This window comes from Colossoma macropomum, unplaced genomic scaffold (assembly GCF_904425465.1).
Source record: "Colossoma macropomum unplaced genomic scaffold, Colossoma_macropomum, whole genome shotgun sequence".
NCBI classification, from domain to species: domain Eukaryota; kingdom Metazoa; phylum Chordata; class Actinopteri; order Characiformes; family Serrasalmidae; genus Colossoma; species Colossoma macropomum.
The window spans coordinates 40149826-40163777 of record NW_023494805.1 but is presented as its reverse complement, the minus strand read 5'-3'; the positions used below and the strand labels follow the sequence as shown (position 1 = coordinate 40163777).

General features: G+C 38.5%; 1 protein-coding gene across 3 annotated transcripts; it reads left to right on the top strand.

The window, feature by feature from the left end:
- Positions 1-1957: 1957 nt before the first annotated feature.
- LOC118825879 lies at positions 1958-10618 on the top strand. 3 transcript variants are annotated; one of them, XM_036596731.1, is made up of 8 exons: positions 1958-2022; positions 3389-3589; positions 5042-5109; positions 5184-5363; positions 7014-7084; positions 7169-7225; positions 8791-8859; positions 9720-10618. In XM_036596731.1, exons 2-8 carry the CDS (start codon positions 3429-3431, stop codon positions 9843-9845), a joined length of 732 nt encoding a protein of 243 aa, XP_036452624.1. In that variant the 5' UTR covers positions 1958-2022; positions 3389-3428; the 3' UTR covers positions 9846-10618. The 3 variants fall into 3 exon arrangements, with proteins under 3 accessions (XP_036452624.1, XP_036452622.1, XP_036452623.1); XM_036596729.1 differs by having other exon boundaries at positions 5042-5112; XM_036596730.1 differs by having other exon boundaries at positions 1979-2022; positions 3394-3589; positions 5042-5112.
- Positions 10619-13952: the final 3334 nt, after the last annotated feature.

Below are 13952 nucleotides of genomic sequence, written 5' to 3'. Positions count from 1 at the left end.
ATAAAAACGAGCGATTTTTTAATCTCGAAAGGTTTATAATTCACGTCTCTTTATTTTAGTCCTCAATATAATCCGTTGTTTTTGTTTTAAATCAAAGAAACTTATAAATAGGGAATATAATTGCTCGGCTGCCTAAAACCGGGCTCTGACAGTTGCGATGCCCCGCTCGTGAACGAATCGGTTCTTTTCAGTGAACCGCTTCACAAGCCTTTTTGTATTTGTATTTGAATCATTGAATCGAACTCTCGGTTCATTTAAATGAACAGTTCAAAAGAATCGGTTTGATAAACGGAATTGGTTTTCTGAGTTATTAACGTTTGGTATTGCAAGAAGTCATATTTTAAACAACAATTAAAAAAAAATAATAATAATAATATAAAAATGTTTAACCAGATTTTTTAAAATCCAAACCTCTAAGGGCGATGCCTAACTTGTGAATGAATCGGTTCTTTCCAGTGAACTGATTCACAAGGCTGTTTTGTATTGTATATGAATCGTTGAATCAGATTCTCGGTTCATTGAAATGAACAGTTTGAGAGAATCGGTTTGATAAACTAAAGTGTTCTTCAGGTTATTAACGTTGGTATTGGCAGAAATTAGATGTAAAACAAAAAAAATGAGCAAAATAAAAAATACAAAAAATATTTAACCAGATTTTTAAAATCCAGATAACGTGGTGGGCGTGGTCACGCAGGCGCTAAACCAATAGGCGAAGCGCACTCAGGCTTCTCCTTCGTCACGTGATCTCACAGGCGTCTGACACACTTTGCCCCGTTTACGTTTGTGTTGAACGTTGGTGGTCGTTTCATGTTTTTATCTGCATGATAAAAAACCTTCATCGTTTTGTACACATTGAAAGACTATCGCTTTCCATAACGCCGAGGAAAACATTACCTATAAATTACATTTATCTATAAATTCACGTTAGCAGGAGGCAGTTAACCAGATATGTAAAGGAGAACTCCACCGATTTAAAAAAAAAATCCCCATAATTAAATGGTTGAGATGTAAACAAAGTCATTATGAGTGGTTTGGTGTGAAACTCTCCGTTCTAGAGAAACTTACCATGTCAGAATTGTTCACAGAGGTAGTGATAGGAACCAGACGTCCGTCTCTAAAAGCTATACATTAAATGGTTATGAATTCACTGCCTGATGTCTGACACGTTGTTTTATGATAGTTTTGTGATACAAATTGAGGCTTAAAATGTTTTTTTGTTTTTTTTTTAATCCATTCATGGCGGATGGGTACATGCAAGGTGTTCTAAGGCAATTTTGTCCCCAAAGAAAACTCATTATTTTCAGATTTTTAACTATTTTACCATCATTAAAACTCCGTATAAAAAAGACACGTGTAGGTTCACTGGTGGTTTTGGATAGTAAATAAAATGGCTATATTTGTGTTGTAGTCATGGTGACCCCTGGTTCCTATCACCACCACTGTAAAGAAACCAGAGTCTCTACAATGAACCATTTCACACCAAACCCACTCAGAATGACTCTGTTTACACCTCAAGGACGAATTATTCAGAAAATTTGAAAAAGTGGTGGAGTTCCCCTTTAAAGCCCATCTTGGCTGCTGAATAAATAACTCCAGTCCGGATGGAAAAAAAGGTTTTAAGGTGACTAAAAACAGTTTTTAGTTCTTCTACCACGACCTAGAAATATGTAAAATTTGCTTTTTATTGTATCAAATTTTTTATTTTATTATTTGTAAAATATTAACTGGGTTCTTGAGTTGCTACATACAGTAATAGCAACATACATACATACATACATACATACATACATACATAAATAAATAAATAAATGGACACGGTGCACAGAGAGAAAAGCAGAAAAAACAGAAAAGAAAAAAGAAACCCAAACCAGATTTAACCAGATTTTTTAATCCCGTTAACGCAGCGGATTTGCCGACGTCACGCCGGCGCTCCACCAATAAGCAAAGCGCTCTCAGGCTTCTCCTTAGTCACGTGACCTCTCAGGCTTCTTCTCTGACACCCCTTACCCTGTCCGCTTTGAGGTAAGTCCGTAACAAAACCCAGTTATTGGACATTTTATATATTTTCACCAACACTAAAAATTGTGTTTTTATCAGAAATGAAAAGAGTTGCTCACTATAATGTCTAACAGACGCGTTTTAGCGGAGGAAACGTGCGTTAGCCCGATACAGTTAACCAGATATGTGAAGCCTGTCTTTGTTGCTAACGAAGCTGAAGTCAGCTTATTCACCAGCTGCTCGTTCGAAGTTCCCCGTTCCACCTTAAATGGTTCCACCTTAAATGAGGCTGCTGCACCGTTTAAGGTGGAACGGGGAAATTTGGACAAGAAGCTGGTGAATAGGAGGTCAACTTCAGCCTCTATACTTGCTGTACTCTTAAAAAGCATGGTTCTTAAAGGGTTCTTTAATAAATGGAATGGTTACATAGAACCATGAGTTCTGTAGAGAATCTTTTCATGCTTAAGTGTTTCTTTGCATGGTGAAATGGTTCTTCAGTTTGATGGAGAATGTGTTGTATATGGTTTTATATAACGTTAGAACCTTTTTGAAAATAGTTCTATGTAGCACCAACAAGGGTTCTTCTGTTGTTACAAGCTTGACACTGTGACAATAGTAGAACCCTTTTTGGTGCTGTATAGAACCGTTTTCAAATTGATGGAGAATGTGTTGCTTATGAAACAAAAAAAGTGGTTCTTTATAGCACCAAAAGGGTTCTTCTTTTGTTGCAAGCTTGACATTGTGACAGTAGTATAACCCTTTTTGTGCTATATAGAACCAAAGGTTCTTCTAATGCTACAAGCTTGACATTTTGACAGTAGTGGAGCTCTTTTTGGTGCTATATAGAACCAGAGGTTCTATTGTCATTACAAGCCCGACATCAGAAACAATAGCAGAACATTTCTGGGTGCTACATGGAACCATTTTCAAAACAGTTCTATATAAGATCATATCCTATACAGAACCATGGACTATTCTATTGTTACAAGCTTGACATTGTAAACAATGGCAGAACCTTTCTGGGTTCTATTTAGGATCATATCTTATACAGAACCAAGGGTTATTCTTTTGTTTCAAGCTTGACATTGTAAACAATGGCAGAACCTTTCGGGGTGCTCCATAGAACCATTTTCAAAAAGGTTCTATATAGAACCATTTTTGAAACGTTTCTATAAAGAACCACATACAACACATTCTTAATCTGTAGAAACATTTCACTGTGCCAAGAACCATTTAAGCATGAAATAGTTCTATATAGGACTCATTGTTCTATATAGAACCACTTTCTTCACTAAAGAACCCTTGAAGAACCCTCTTTTTTTGAGTGTGCAGGAGGATAAAGGATCATTCATGCCAGGCTGAAGTAACCTGGTTCATTTTTCTGTCTCAGTGCAGAAGCAGGAGGCGTGAAACGATGAGAACCCTCCGAGATGGCCAGGGAAAGAGCAGCTTTCTTTAGCCAGTTTGAGCAGGAGATCATCCTGAAGACCTTCGAGGAGTACAAAGCCATCATAACGGCTAAATGCAACACAGCGGCTGCTGCCAAATCCAGAGTGGAAGCATGGCAGAAGATAGCAGAGAGGCTAAATGCGTAAGTTCATTCTGGATGTCTTAAATATGTTTTTAGAGCTCATTATATTCCATTCAATTATGAGGTTGGAAGGGTAGGGATATTTAAAGGGGAACTCCACTGATTTTTCAAAAATTTGACGTAATTAAATGGTTGAGATGTAAACAGAGTCATTCAGAGTGGTTTGGTGTGAAATGCTCCATTCTAGAGAAACTTACCAAGTCAGAATTGTTTACAGTGGTGGTGATAGGAACCAGACGTCTACCTCTAAAAGCTCCCTTACAGAAAGTCATTACATGTAATGGTTATGAATATGCTGCATGATGTCTGGTTGCTTTGTGATAGATTTGTGCTAACATTTTGGCTTAAGATGCATTTTAATCCATTTATTTTAATCCATTCATGGTGGAGGAGTACACACAGGCTGTTGTGAGACAAAATAGTGCCCCAAAGAAAACATTTTTTTTTTAGATTCATGACTGTTCAGTCATGACATCATCAACATTATATGCATCACCACCACTGTAAAGAAATCAGAACCTGATATCAAAACACTCTGAATTACTTTATTTAAGATCAAGAGACCCTTACTAGTCCCACAACGGGGAAATTTCACCTCCGCAATTAACTTATCCGTGCAGTGAAACACCACATACACACTAGTGAACACACACACTAGGGGGCAGTAAGCATACTTGCCTGGAGCAGGGGGGCATCCCAATCCGCAGCACCCGGGGAGCAGTTGGGAGTTAGGTGCCTTGCTCAAGGGCACTTTAGTCCTGTACTGTCGGCTCAGTGGATTGTGCCGGCGACCTTTCGGTCACAGGGCTGGTTCCCTAATCTCCAGCCCACGACTGCCCCCAAATCTCTGTACATCTCAACGACTGAATAATTCCGAAATTTTGAAAAATTGGTGGAATTCCCCATTAAGAAACAGGAATTATTAGTTAGCTGGATAATTTAAAACAGAAGTCTTGAATCCTGAGTTCTTAAATCTATCTGAGGAACTTCGAACTGAGGAATGTCAAATATGTGGACAAGAAACTGTCAGATGCAAACGTTTAAACACTCCCAGTCAAATGATGTTTTGTTGATTTTGCCTATTTTAGCACACATTTTCTATGTTTTCTGCAAAGTTTAACAAATTTGAAACAATAAAAACGTAGAATTTAATATATGCCATAACTTTTGCACAGGCCACATTTTACATTTCATATTTTTCATCATGTAAAATTCAGCAAGTAAACAGTAATTATGCATCAGACTGTGCAGAAGTGTGTTCTGTATAGTGGATGTTCAGTTAGAATGTCAACAAAACAAGTAATTTCACCCAAACTGTCTGTTCCTCCTGCTGTAATCATTTCTAAAGGCACAACATTTCCAACAGTTCTTGGCTGGTATAACATCGGCTGCACCAGATACTGTAGTGAAACTGTAGTAACTCCTCTGTGTTTTCGTTTGCCTCGTTTTTAGCTCCAACCCCAATAATGTCAAAAGGACCTGGCAGCAGGTCAAAGTCAAATACAAGAACATCGTGCAATGTGGTAAGTGTTTCCATTTTCTTGGCGGAGTTCTCTGTGAAGCAGTTGATGTGAAACGCGTGCTCTGATTTCAGCAAACAGGAAGAGGGCGCAAAAGCAGATGCTGAGTGGGGGGCGGCTACCTGCGTCTGGCTTTACCCCTGCCGAGGAGCTGGCGCTTTGGCAGATCAGAGGGCGGCCCATGATGGATGGCATCGCTTGGGCCGGTTCGTCTGAGCAAGCTGGCTTAGGCGTCAGGAGCCCCAGTTCCACAGGTAGTTCACTCATGCCTAGCATAGCCCTTTAGAACATGAGAGCAAACGAGGGCTGTACGTGTTGTTTATTCATTGTTTAAAAAGCAGGAACGGTTCTATATAGTCCCAAACAAAGGTTCTGTGAACAAAGTGGAACCCTTTTTGGTGCTATATTTTTAAACAGTTCTTTGAAGAACCACAAACACCAGGTTTACAGTAGATATACAACTGCAAAGAACAAATTTTGCTTTCAAATTAGGGGTGGGCGATATGGCAATATTTTATCATTGTAAAAAATTATGTCACAATATGCTTTTCTAAGCATATCAGGGATATTTGTCAGTACTTTAATACCGCTTACTACATGTTATCACAAGTGGCGAAGTAGGCTTGTCTGAACAAATATTAATCACAGAATCAGGTGCTATTTTTTTTTTTTGGCCAAAAGGGGGAGCCACATCACAAGTGTTTCTGAGTGTTATGCTTCCCACCAAGCCTGAGAAGTTTGCAAGTGCAACATCATAAATCACTGATTGTCTGATTATTACCAATTTGAAACATATGCACAAAATGACGTATTGAGAGTGTATTATAAATTAATATTGATTATATTACTCAAGAATCACAATACCTGCAAGTTTGGAACTAGTTCCTTATTGGTCCGTACCAATATTTTGTCTCAAAAAAATACATGGGCCTCGTGGCTCACCATGTAGATATCTGCCTTTGAACACTAAGGTCATGGGTTCGATTCCCTGTCATAAATGGGGGCTGGTGCTGTATAAGTTCTAGTGGACATATCAGTTAACGATCTTAATCATAAGAAATGGAGGTATTTCTAAAAAATCTAACAGTTTGCTGCCTTCTACGACCAGAGGCCCTTCATTGGCCCTTCACATAAGCCACCATTGACCTTATGGTGCTTGGATCCCGCAGATTGCCGCTTGCAGCTATATTTCTTCTTCTTCCTCTTCTTTTTTTTCTTCTTCTTATTATTGTTATTATCATTATTATTTTTATTATCATATTTATTAGATGTAGCACAACAGGTTCTATTTTGTCTGTTTCAGCTTCTTAAATCTCAGAAAAAAACGAAAAATCATAATGTCTGATGTGTAATGAAAATGTCTTGAAGTATCATGATTTAATATTTTTGACGTATTTTCCACCCCTATTTCATATAATTAAAAATCTGATTGAAATCAGATTAACATAAATTGTCACAGTTCTATATACATCCACTGCCTTTGTTAAAGAGCCCTTGAAGAACCACTTTTAAGGTGTATTGCAATATTGGCTTTACTGATATCGCAGGAGGCTGCAGCATGCAAATGAGTCCTCTGACAAATCACATTTATTATTGTATACAGTGCACGTCTCAGACCCTTTCAGTGGGTCTTTTGATGAATCAATTCACAGCATCCAACAAAGGCACATTTTAATCAGAACAAGGCAGGCCAATCTTACATTATGTCACATCAAGTCTGCAGACACCGACGTGACTGTAATACACTGTAAGGTGCATCACTGTTGCAGTCAGTGGAGTTCTAACTGCTATCTGATGTGTTTTCTCCATACTGGGCAGCTCTAGAGCTCATGCACAATGATGTTAATTGCTGTGAACTGTTGTTTTGTAAATCTAACAGTCTTGACTGTTGAATTGTTTTGCAGAAGCAGAAAGTTCAGGCCCTCTTATTCAGCCAGTGCCAACCATTATCGACAGTGCAGAAGAACCAATTGATGTAAGACGATGTTGCTCATTCTTTTTTCATGTAAAGCCTCAGTTGAGATTTTGCTCTTAACACAGATGTTCTGTTTGTTGGCAGCACTCTGATTCAGACCATGATGAGAAGAACATAGTAGTGTGTTCTCATTCTGAAGAGGTAATATTTAATGTTTTTAGTGGGTGGGGGTTCACACTGTGCACATTTATGAGGACAGAGGCACATTTTTCCTTTTCAATGGGACAGATGTGTTTTGCTTGCTCTTTAATGCACCATGCTTAGGCACCCTGAGTTGGAAAAAAGTGGAAGAAGTCAAGTGGCCTGTGTCATAAACATAGTTTTAACCCCTTAAGTGGCCAGGCCCCACCAGCGGGCCTAAAATTGTATTACACATCTTTGTAACTTTAAATAATAAGCCTTAGTATGCAATAAGCCTGAGATTTTAAGGGGTTAATCTGTGCTGACCAATTGGATCAAAAGAAACTGGAGCTTTCAGTGACGGTTGTGGTCATTTAGGACCCAGAACCGCCTGATTTCATGAAATAAAATTATTCTAAGGCCGCATTCACACCTATCTTGTTTGGTGCGGACTTATAGAACTTTTACTTTAGTTCGGTTTGTTATTACAGGTGAGGGAGGTCAACATCAGAGCTTTTTTATCTTCTTCTAGCAGCACATCAGCACAACTGTCCTCAGTCTGCCAGATTTCACCTCTCACTTTTCATAGAAGCTCGTATTGTCCCTTCCACTAATAACGGCGGATGAGCAATAAAATAATGGCAAAACAATACAATGTGCATCAGCAGCGACCTGATTGCTTACACTCAAATTGACAAACCAATCATAAGTAGATATCAAGTAAAGTTTATGATTGTTGCTTTGATTGTGATACGCATACCTTAGGTGTCTGTATTTTCTATTTTTCTATTTTCATGGTGAAAAATATGAAAGTAACAGAGCAACAAACCGCCACTCGTGTAATTTGGTGCATTTTAGCTGTTGTAATGTGAAACTAACTGAACCAAATTCTGATTCTGACTTCAGCAAATATATATAAATGTATTTATATAAATACTTTTTTTGCTTGTAGCGCCACACTTGCTAATTAAGGCATAATCCCATTTCATCCCTGACCCCTATCACTTACCCCTACCCTTTCGTTTTGCATGTTCACGCCTAGGGGTGGGGTGTCCGTATTCTTGTTGGAATAGAGGGATAGAGGAGGTGATCATTCAACATGGCCCTCCAATCAAAAAACACATTCCAATTTGCTGCAGACAGCTGCAAAAGGATGTCTATTGGCATGCTGGAAATGTCCGTCAAAACTGACTACGTCGGTTTATGTAAAAGCCATCAACGGCAACTGATGACGTGTAGGGTTCTGGCAGGGTTGTCCCATTTTATAGAGGAAGATTTCAACCACTACCCCTTATAACTCAGTTCCAAGGGTCAAAGTGACACTCAAAAACAAGGGGTAGGGGTAAAAATAGGAAATGGGATTGGGTCTAAAATGGTATCAGTTTCCAAGCATTTATACAGCTGTTAAAGCAATAACAGCTATAAACAGCGCTGAAAAAACAGTGGGAAACCTCAAGACAAAAAAAAAGACTTTTTTCCACTTAAAAAAAACCCTGTAATTTGAATCCCCCTTAAAGTTTTTTGCATAACTGCCAGATTACTACTCGGTTTACACTGGACTGAACTCTTTTTTTTTTTCTCCTCAGGGGAATGATGCTTTCACAGGCCATGAGGAACCTGGTCCTTCAGGCCCATTTCGACATGCTGATGAGGAGGTATCTTCATCTTCTTCATCATCTTTATTTATTTATTTATTTATTTATTTATTAATTATACAGTCATATGCAAAAGTTTGGGTCCCCCAGTTACACATCCTCTTCAACTTAAGAGTCATTTAGTAATTTCTGTTTAGTTTAACATACTGGGGAAAAAAAGATAAAACATACATACATAAAAATATGTCGTTTTTTTGTTTTTTTTTTTGGTTTGTCGTTTTTCAGTTTTTGACATAATTTGAAAATGCCTGTTGCTCTTTACATTGTGTGTAAATTTCGTGATGAATGGACCAAAAGAAACAGCCAAAAAGTACTTGGAAAAAAGTGTGGTTCCATTGACTTACATTAAAAGTAAAGTATATTTTTTCCTTCTCCTGTAAAGTTACCATTTTGGAGATGAGAGGTTTTCTTCCGACAACAGCGATGTGTGTGTGTGTGTATGTAGGTATATATATATATATACATATATATATATATATATATATATATATATATATATATGTATGTATGTATGTATATGTATATGTATATGTGCATATATGGTGCTATACAGAACGCTTTTCAAAAACCATCTGCAGCACACTCTCCATCAATCTGAAGAACACTTTTACGATGCAAAGAACCCTTTAATCATGCAAAGGTTCTTTGAGTGTTCATGGGTCTATATAGAACTATTTTCTTTACTAAAGGACCCTTGAAGAACCATCTGTGTTAAGAGTGTACATTAAACTGAATGTGCAGTAGTGTGTTTGTTCACTTATTTTCACTTACAAAGTCAACAGAACATTTGACCCAAACTTATACTGCAGTTCCCTGATGCCAGTTTAATCCTGATGCTGATGAAAACGTTGCCTTTTCAGAGTGATGAGGACGTGACCTCCCTGTACAAACGGTACCTCAGACAGGAGATTGCATACCGGCAGCTAAAGATGAAGAAGCTGGAGAAGGAGATACAGTTACTCGATAAAAAGCTGGATGTAAGTTAGACCCAGTCAGGTTTCCTCTGAACTCATAACTAGAATAAGTTACTAGAATGCATCACCAAAGTCAAAGGGCAATCCCACCCATTTTTCAAAGTTTCTTCTTAAGTAGAAAGATATGCAGATACCATATTGTGTCCTGAGATATGTAAGGGATGCCTCTGCGACAAGCATAACAATACAGGGTTCTCTGAAATAAATTTTTTTTTATCAGCATGACGAAACTTAAACTGCATACTGGCCGCTGCAGACATGCACCTATTTTACTGTTACTTACAATGGAAGTTGCGTGTTAATGAATGCTGTGAGTCGATCCCTTCGAAATGAATGGAACAATGGAATCCTGAGTAAAAAAAATGTTTTTATAATTTTAGTTTTTAGATTTTTAAATATAAATCAGTTTAATTTAAGCTTATAATTTAGTTTCTTTCCCCTGAAAAGTGAACAAATGAGTTAAAAAAGAAGTCACTGAAAGTGCTAATATGCTCTGGATATCCTTTCCGTTACTGTGGACTGTTATGTATGGAATGATTCATCGGTTATAGCCTGGTGATTATGTTACACCTGTACTGTATTCTCTATTATATAGACTTATTCACATTTTGTAAATAATGTTAAATAATTTTTTTTAACACTCAACAATTCACTAATAATTTTGTGCAAGAAGCTAATTAGCAAAATGCAAGTGAGAAGCTGTATTGAAGTTTATTCTTGCACTACAGTAAGTATGGGTGATCATGACCTGCGAGTTATTCATAATCAATAAATGATTCATACGAATGAGTGTTTCGACATTTGTATGCTGTGATGATTCTGCACAGTCCTTTCAGACGCGTTCCCAGGATCACGGCTCTCATTCCGTATTTGTAAAGACGAGGTAGGTGTTTGGTCAGACCTTCAGTCTAAGTTAGTTCAGTCTGACCCTGGATCTTCTGTCTCATGATTGTGGGTCACTTTTTACAAATTGCATGCGGAGTTCGGGATTTCTGATCATAAACAGCTCTTGGATCCATCATTTTCCGAGCTGCTGAGAAATCAGAGATGTTTGTGGTGTCAGTCATGTGAAGAGTGCTGCTTTTTAGCAGAGGAAGCAAATCATACTACATAGACGTTAAGAATATAGAGCAGTTATTACTGCAGTAAACACTAATGCGCTGATATTGATGACAGTGTAGCTTTTATCATTATGAATGCTTTACTTTAGATTCCCCATGTTTTGCGCAATTGGTTGTTCGTCATAAAGGTCACACTTTCATGTACACGCACAAGAGGATTGATCAGAGCCTGAGTATCTAAATCTAAGAGAAACAGAGAAAATTGTTAACTGCTGTTGTGAAATGAGTCAAACACATCCGTGTTTTTTAGGTTTTGTGAAGCTGAAACTTAGAAACCCTGTTTAAGTTGAACCTGCTTTGTGAGTCAGACCTCTGGAGCTGTGTGCTTATTTTGAAACTGCGGGGCCTGATGGAACCGCAGCTCATTTTACAAAGGCAGTTTCTCTGTTAATCCAGTTTTAGATTCTCAAGGTGGATTATCAGAGACAGAGGGGTCCACCTCTGTCAGAAAGCTGTCCCCGATTGGTCCAAGAGCTATTTATGATGCGAAATCCAGAAGGGGATGTGGCCTGGTAACCGTTGTCAGACAGAAAATGAAGGGTTAGATCGAGCTAAGCTTAACTAGGGCTGAAAGATTAATCGTTTTTATATTGAAATTGCAGTTTAACCCCTTAAAATCCCAGGTTTATTACATACTAAGGTGTATTATTCAGTAACTACAGGGATTTCAGTGCAAACAGGCTGAACTGTTCTTAGGTTAAACAAGTGTGTAATAAAACCTGGGGCCTGCTGGTGGGCCCTGGCCATTTAGGGGGCTAACACAATCACTAGAGCTGAATTTTTATAAAATTATAGCCTACTTTATCAAAGGTGTTGTTTTAAGTGGAGAAAGTTAACATAATTACACAGAGTTGTGACAGCCACAACTAAAGCCCAATCCCATTTCACCCCTCGCCCCTACCACTCAGCCCTAAGCCCTCCGGTTTGCACGTTCACATCTAGGGGTAGGGTGTCCCGATTCTTGTTGAGATAGAGGGGTAGGGCGAAGTGTTGGGGCTACATGACCCTCCAAACGGAGGTTTTTCAGAGACTCCAAACAAAAAGTTATGAGAAAAAAAGAAAAACCGGCAAGTTGGCTGAACAAGAGACCAAAGAAACACACAGATGTGAGAATTTTCTCTATTAAAAATTCGATAACCACTGTTTTATCTTAGTTTAATATCTTTTCAACGTATTTTGGTCCTTTTCTTAATAAAAAGCATAAAATAATCGCTAGTAGTGCTAATGTCTCGGTAGCTAGTTAGCTAAATTTCCCATTCCACCTTAAATAGTCCAGCAGTTCTGACGCCTGAAGTGCCAGAATGTAACTGCTACACCATTTAAGGTGAAATGAGAAAATTTGAGCAAGAAGCTGGTGAATATCTGACTTCAGCTTCATATCACTGAAGAATTAGGGGTGGGCGATAATAAATAATTGCCCCCTCTTTGAAGGCATATGATTCCCTAATTGTAACTAAAGCCCAGCAGTGAGGAGCTGAACTTTACCCTCCTCTGCTGTCACTGCAGACTGGCAGGGTCGCCTACAGAGCAGCGCTAGTAGCTGTTAATGAAGTAATGCTCTTTTTATTTGAGGGTCCCATTTCATAGGGGAAGATTTCAACCACTACCCCTTGTAACTCAGTTCCAAGGGGCAAGATGACACTCGAAAACAAGGGGTAGGGGTAAAAATAAGAAATGGGACTGGGCCCATTTTTTAACAGTGTGCTGTATTGTCTATACAAACTGCCTGTTTTTACATTTGACTCTTCACAGACACTCATCATTCTTGAGGCATGAGTTGCTGCTAATAATGTTAGATGAGCCAGAAAATAATAGTAACTGAACTAACTGTTTTCTCTTTCACGTCAGCGTCAGAGAAAAATGATTCACTCGCCTCGGGCTCTAAAAAGAAGCAGTTTAAAGTTAACTTTTAGACCCTGACAGCTGTTCCTTTGCACGTTGCCATCATTACTAATTAAATGAAACCGATCGTTGGTTATAAGTGGCTTTTTTCCTCCTCAGATCCCCGTGGTTTGTTCCCTTCCTGAGGCCATTCCCGCTGGAGGGACTTTCCACACTGAATCACTCTTTCTTGACTAATGTCATTACTGCACCACAGTTGAAGGCCTTTCATTATCTACCCGGTTACATAAGAGCGGAGAGTCAGAACAGAAGGCAAGATTAGTGGATTAACTTTACCAGAGAGAACACAAACACAGATCAGGAAGTATGATAGACGTTAGGCCATTCATGTGTACACACGGTTTTCAATGACTTAATCTATTGACCCTCCTATTACGTTCGCAAATCGGTTACATCATTAATGTTTGCGGGTCACTTTTGACCATGTATGGCTAAATCACATCTAAACAGTCCTAGAACGTGTTACAGTTTCATTTGACCCTACTTGCCAACTGCTGACCCCTCAACAACTTGGAGATTAACTTAGTTTATTAGTGATTGTGCAATGCTTTGCACTTTGCACACTACTGTTTTTCAATTCACATGCTTCATCTTATTATTATTATCATTATTATAATTTTTATTATTTTTGTGGCAGATTTTTGCTGCTTTTATACATTTTAAAGGTGCAGTATGTAAGATTTAGTGGCATCTAGTGGTGAGGTTGCAGATTCCAACCAACTGAATCCCCCTCCCTCACCCCTCCCTTTCCAAGCATGTGGTAGAACCTACCTTTTCTCCCGTCGCCTGTCCTGGTTTCATTTTGCTTCTTCATGTTTTCGCTTCTTTGACAATGAGGTTTCACCCTCTCTCGCTGCTTTTTCTTGTGCTAAATAATAAGTCTGGTCCTCCATTTGTCAAAATTTGGGTTCTCAAACTTTTCACAACACAAAATGGTCAGCCAGCGCTGGCAGCAACCACGGATTCTTCTTTCTGCGTCTTCCTACCGGAGCTATAGCACCACAAAATTCAAGCTGCTATGTAGATGTCTTTACACTGTTAGAAATAAAGGTTCTGTTTAGGTACATTTTTCGTTCATCAAGGTACAAACAGTGTA

Excerpts from the sequence above, each read along its gene's own strand:
- LOC118825879 (XM_036596729.1), top strand. The coding sequence starts at position 3,429 with ATGGCCAGGGAAAGAGCAGCTTTCTTTAGCCAGTTTGAGCAGGAGATC. Across the intron at positions 5,113-5,183 it reads CAAGAACATCGTGCAATGTG|CAAACAGGAAGAGGGCGCAA; the intron begins GTAAGTGTTTCC and ends CTCTGATTTCAG. Across the intron at positions 8,860-9,719 it reads TTCGACATGCTGATGAGGAG|AGTGATGAGGACGTGACCTC; the intron begins GTATCTTCATCT and ends TTGCCTTTTCAG.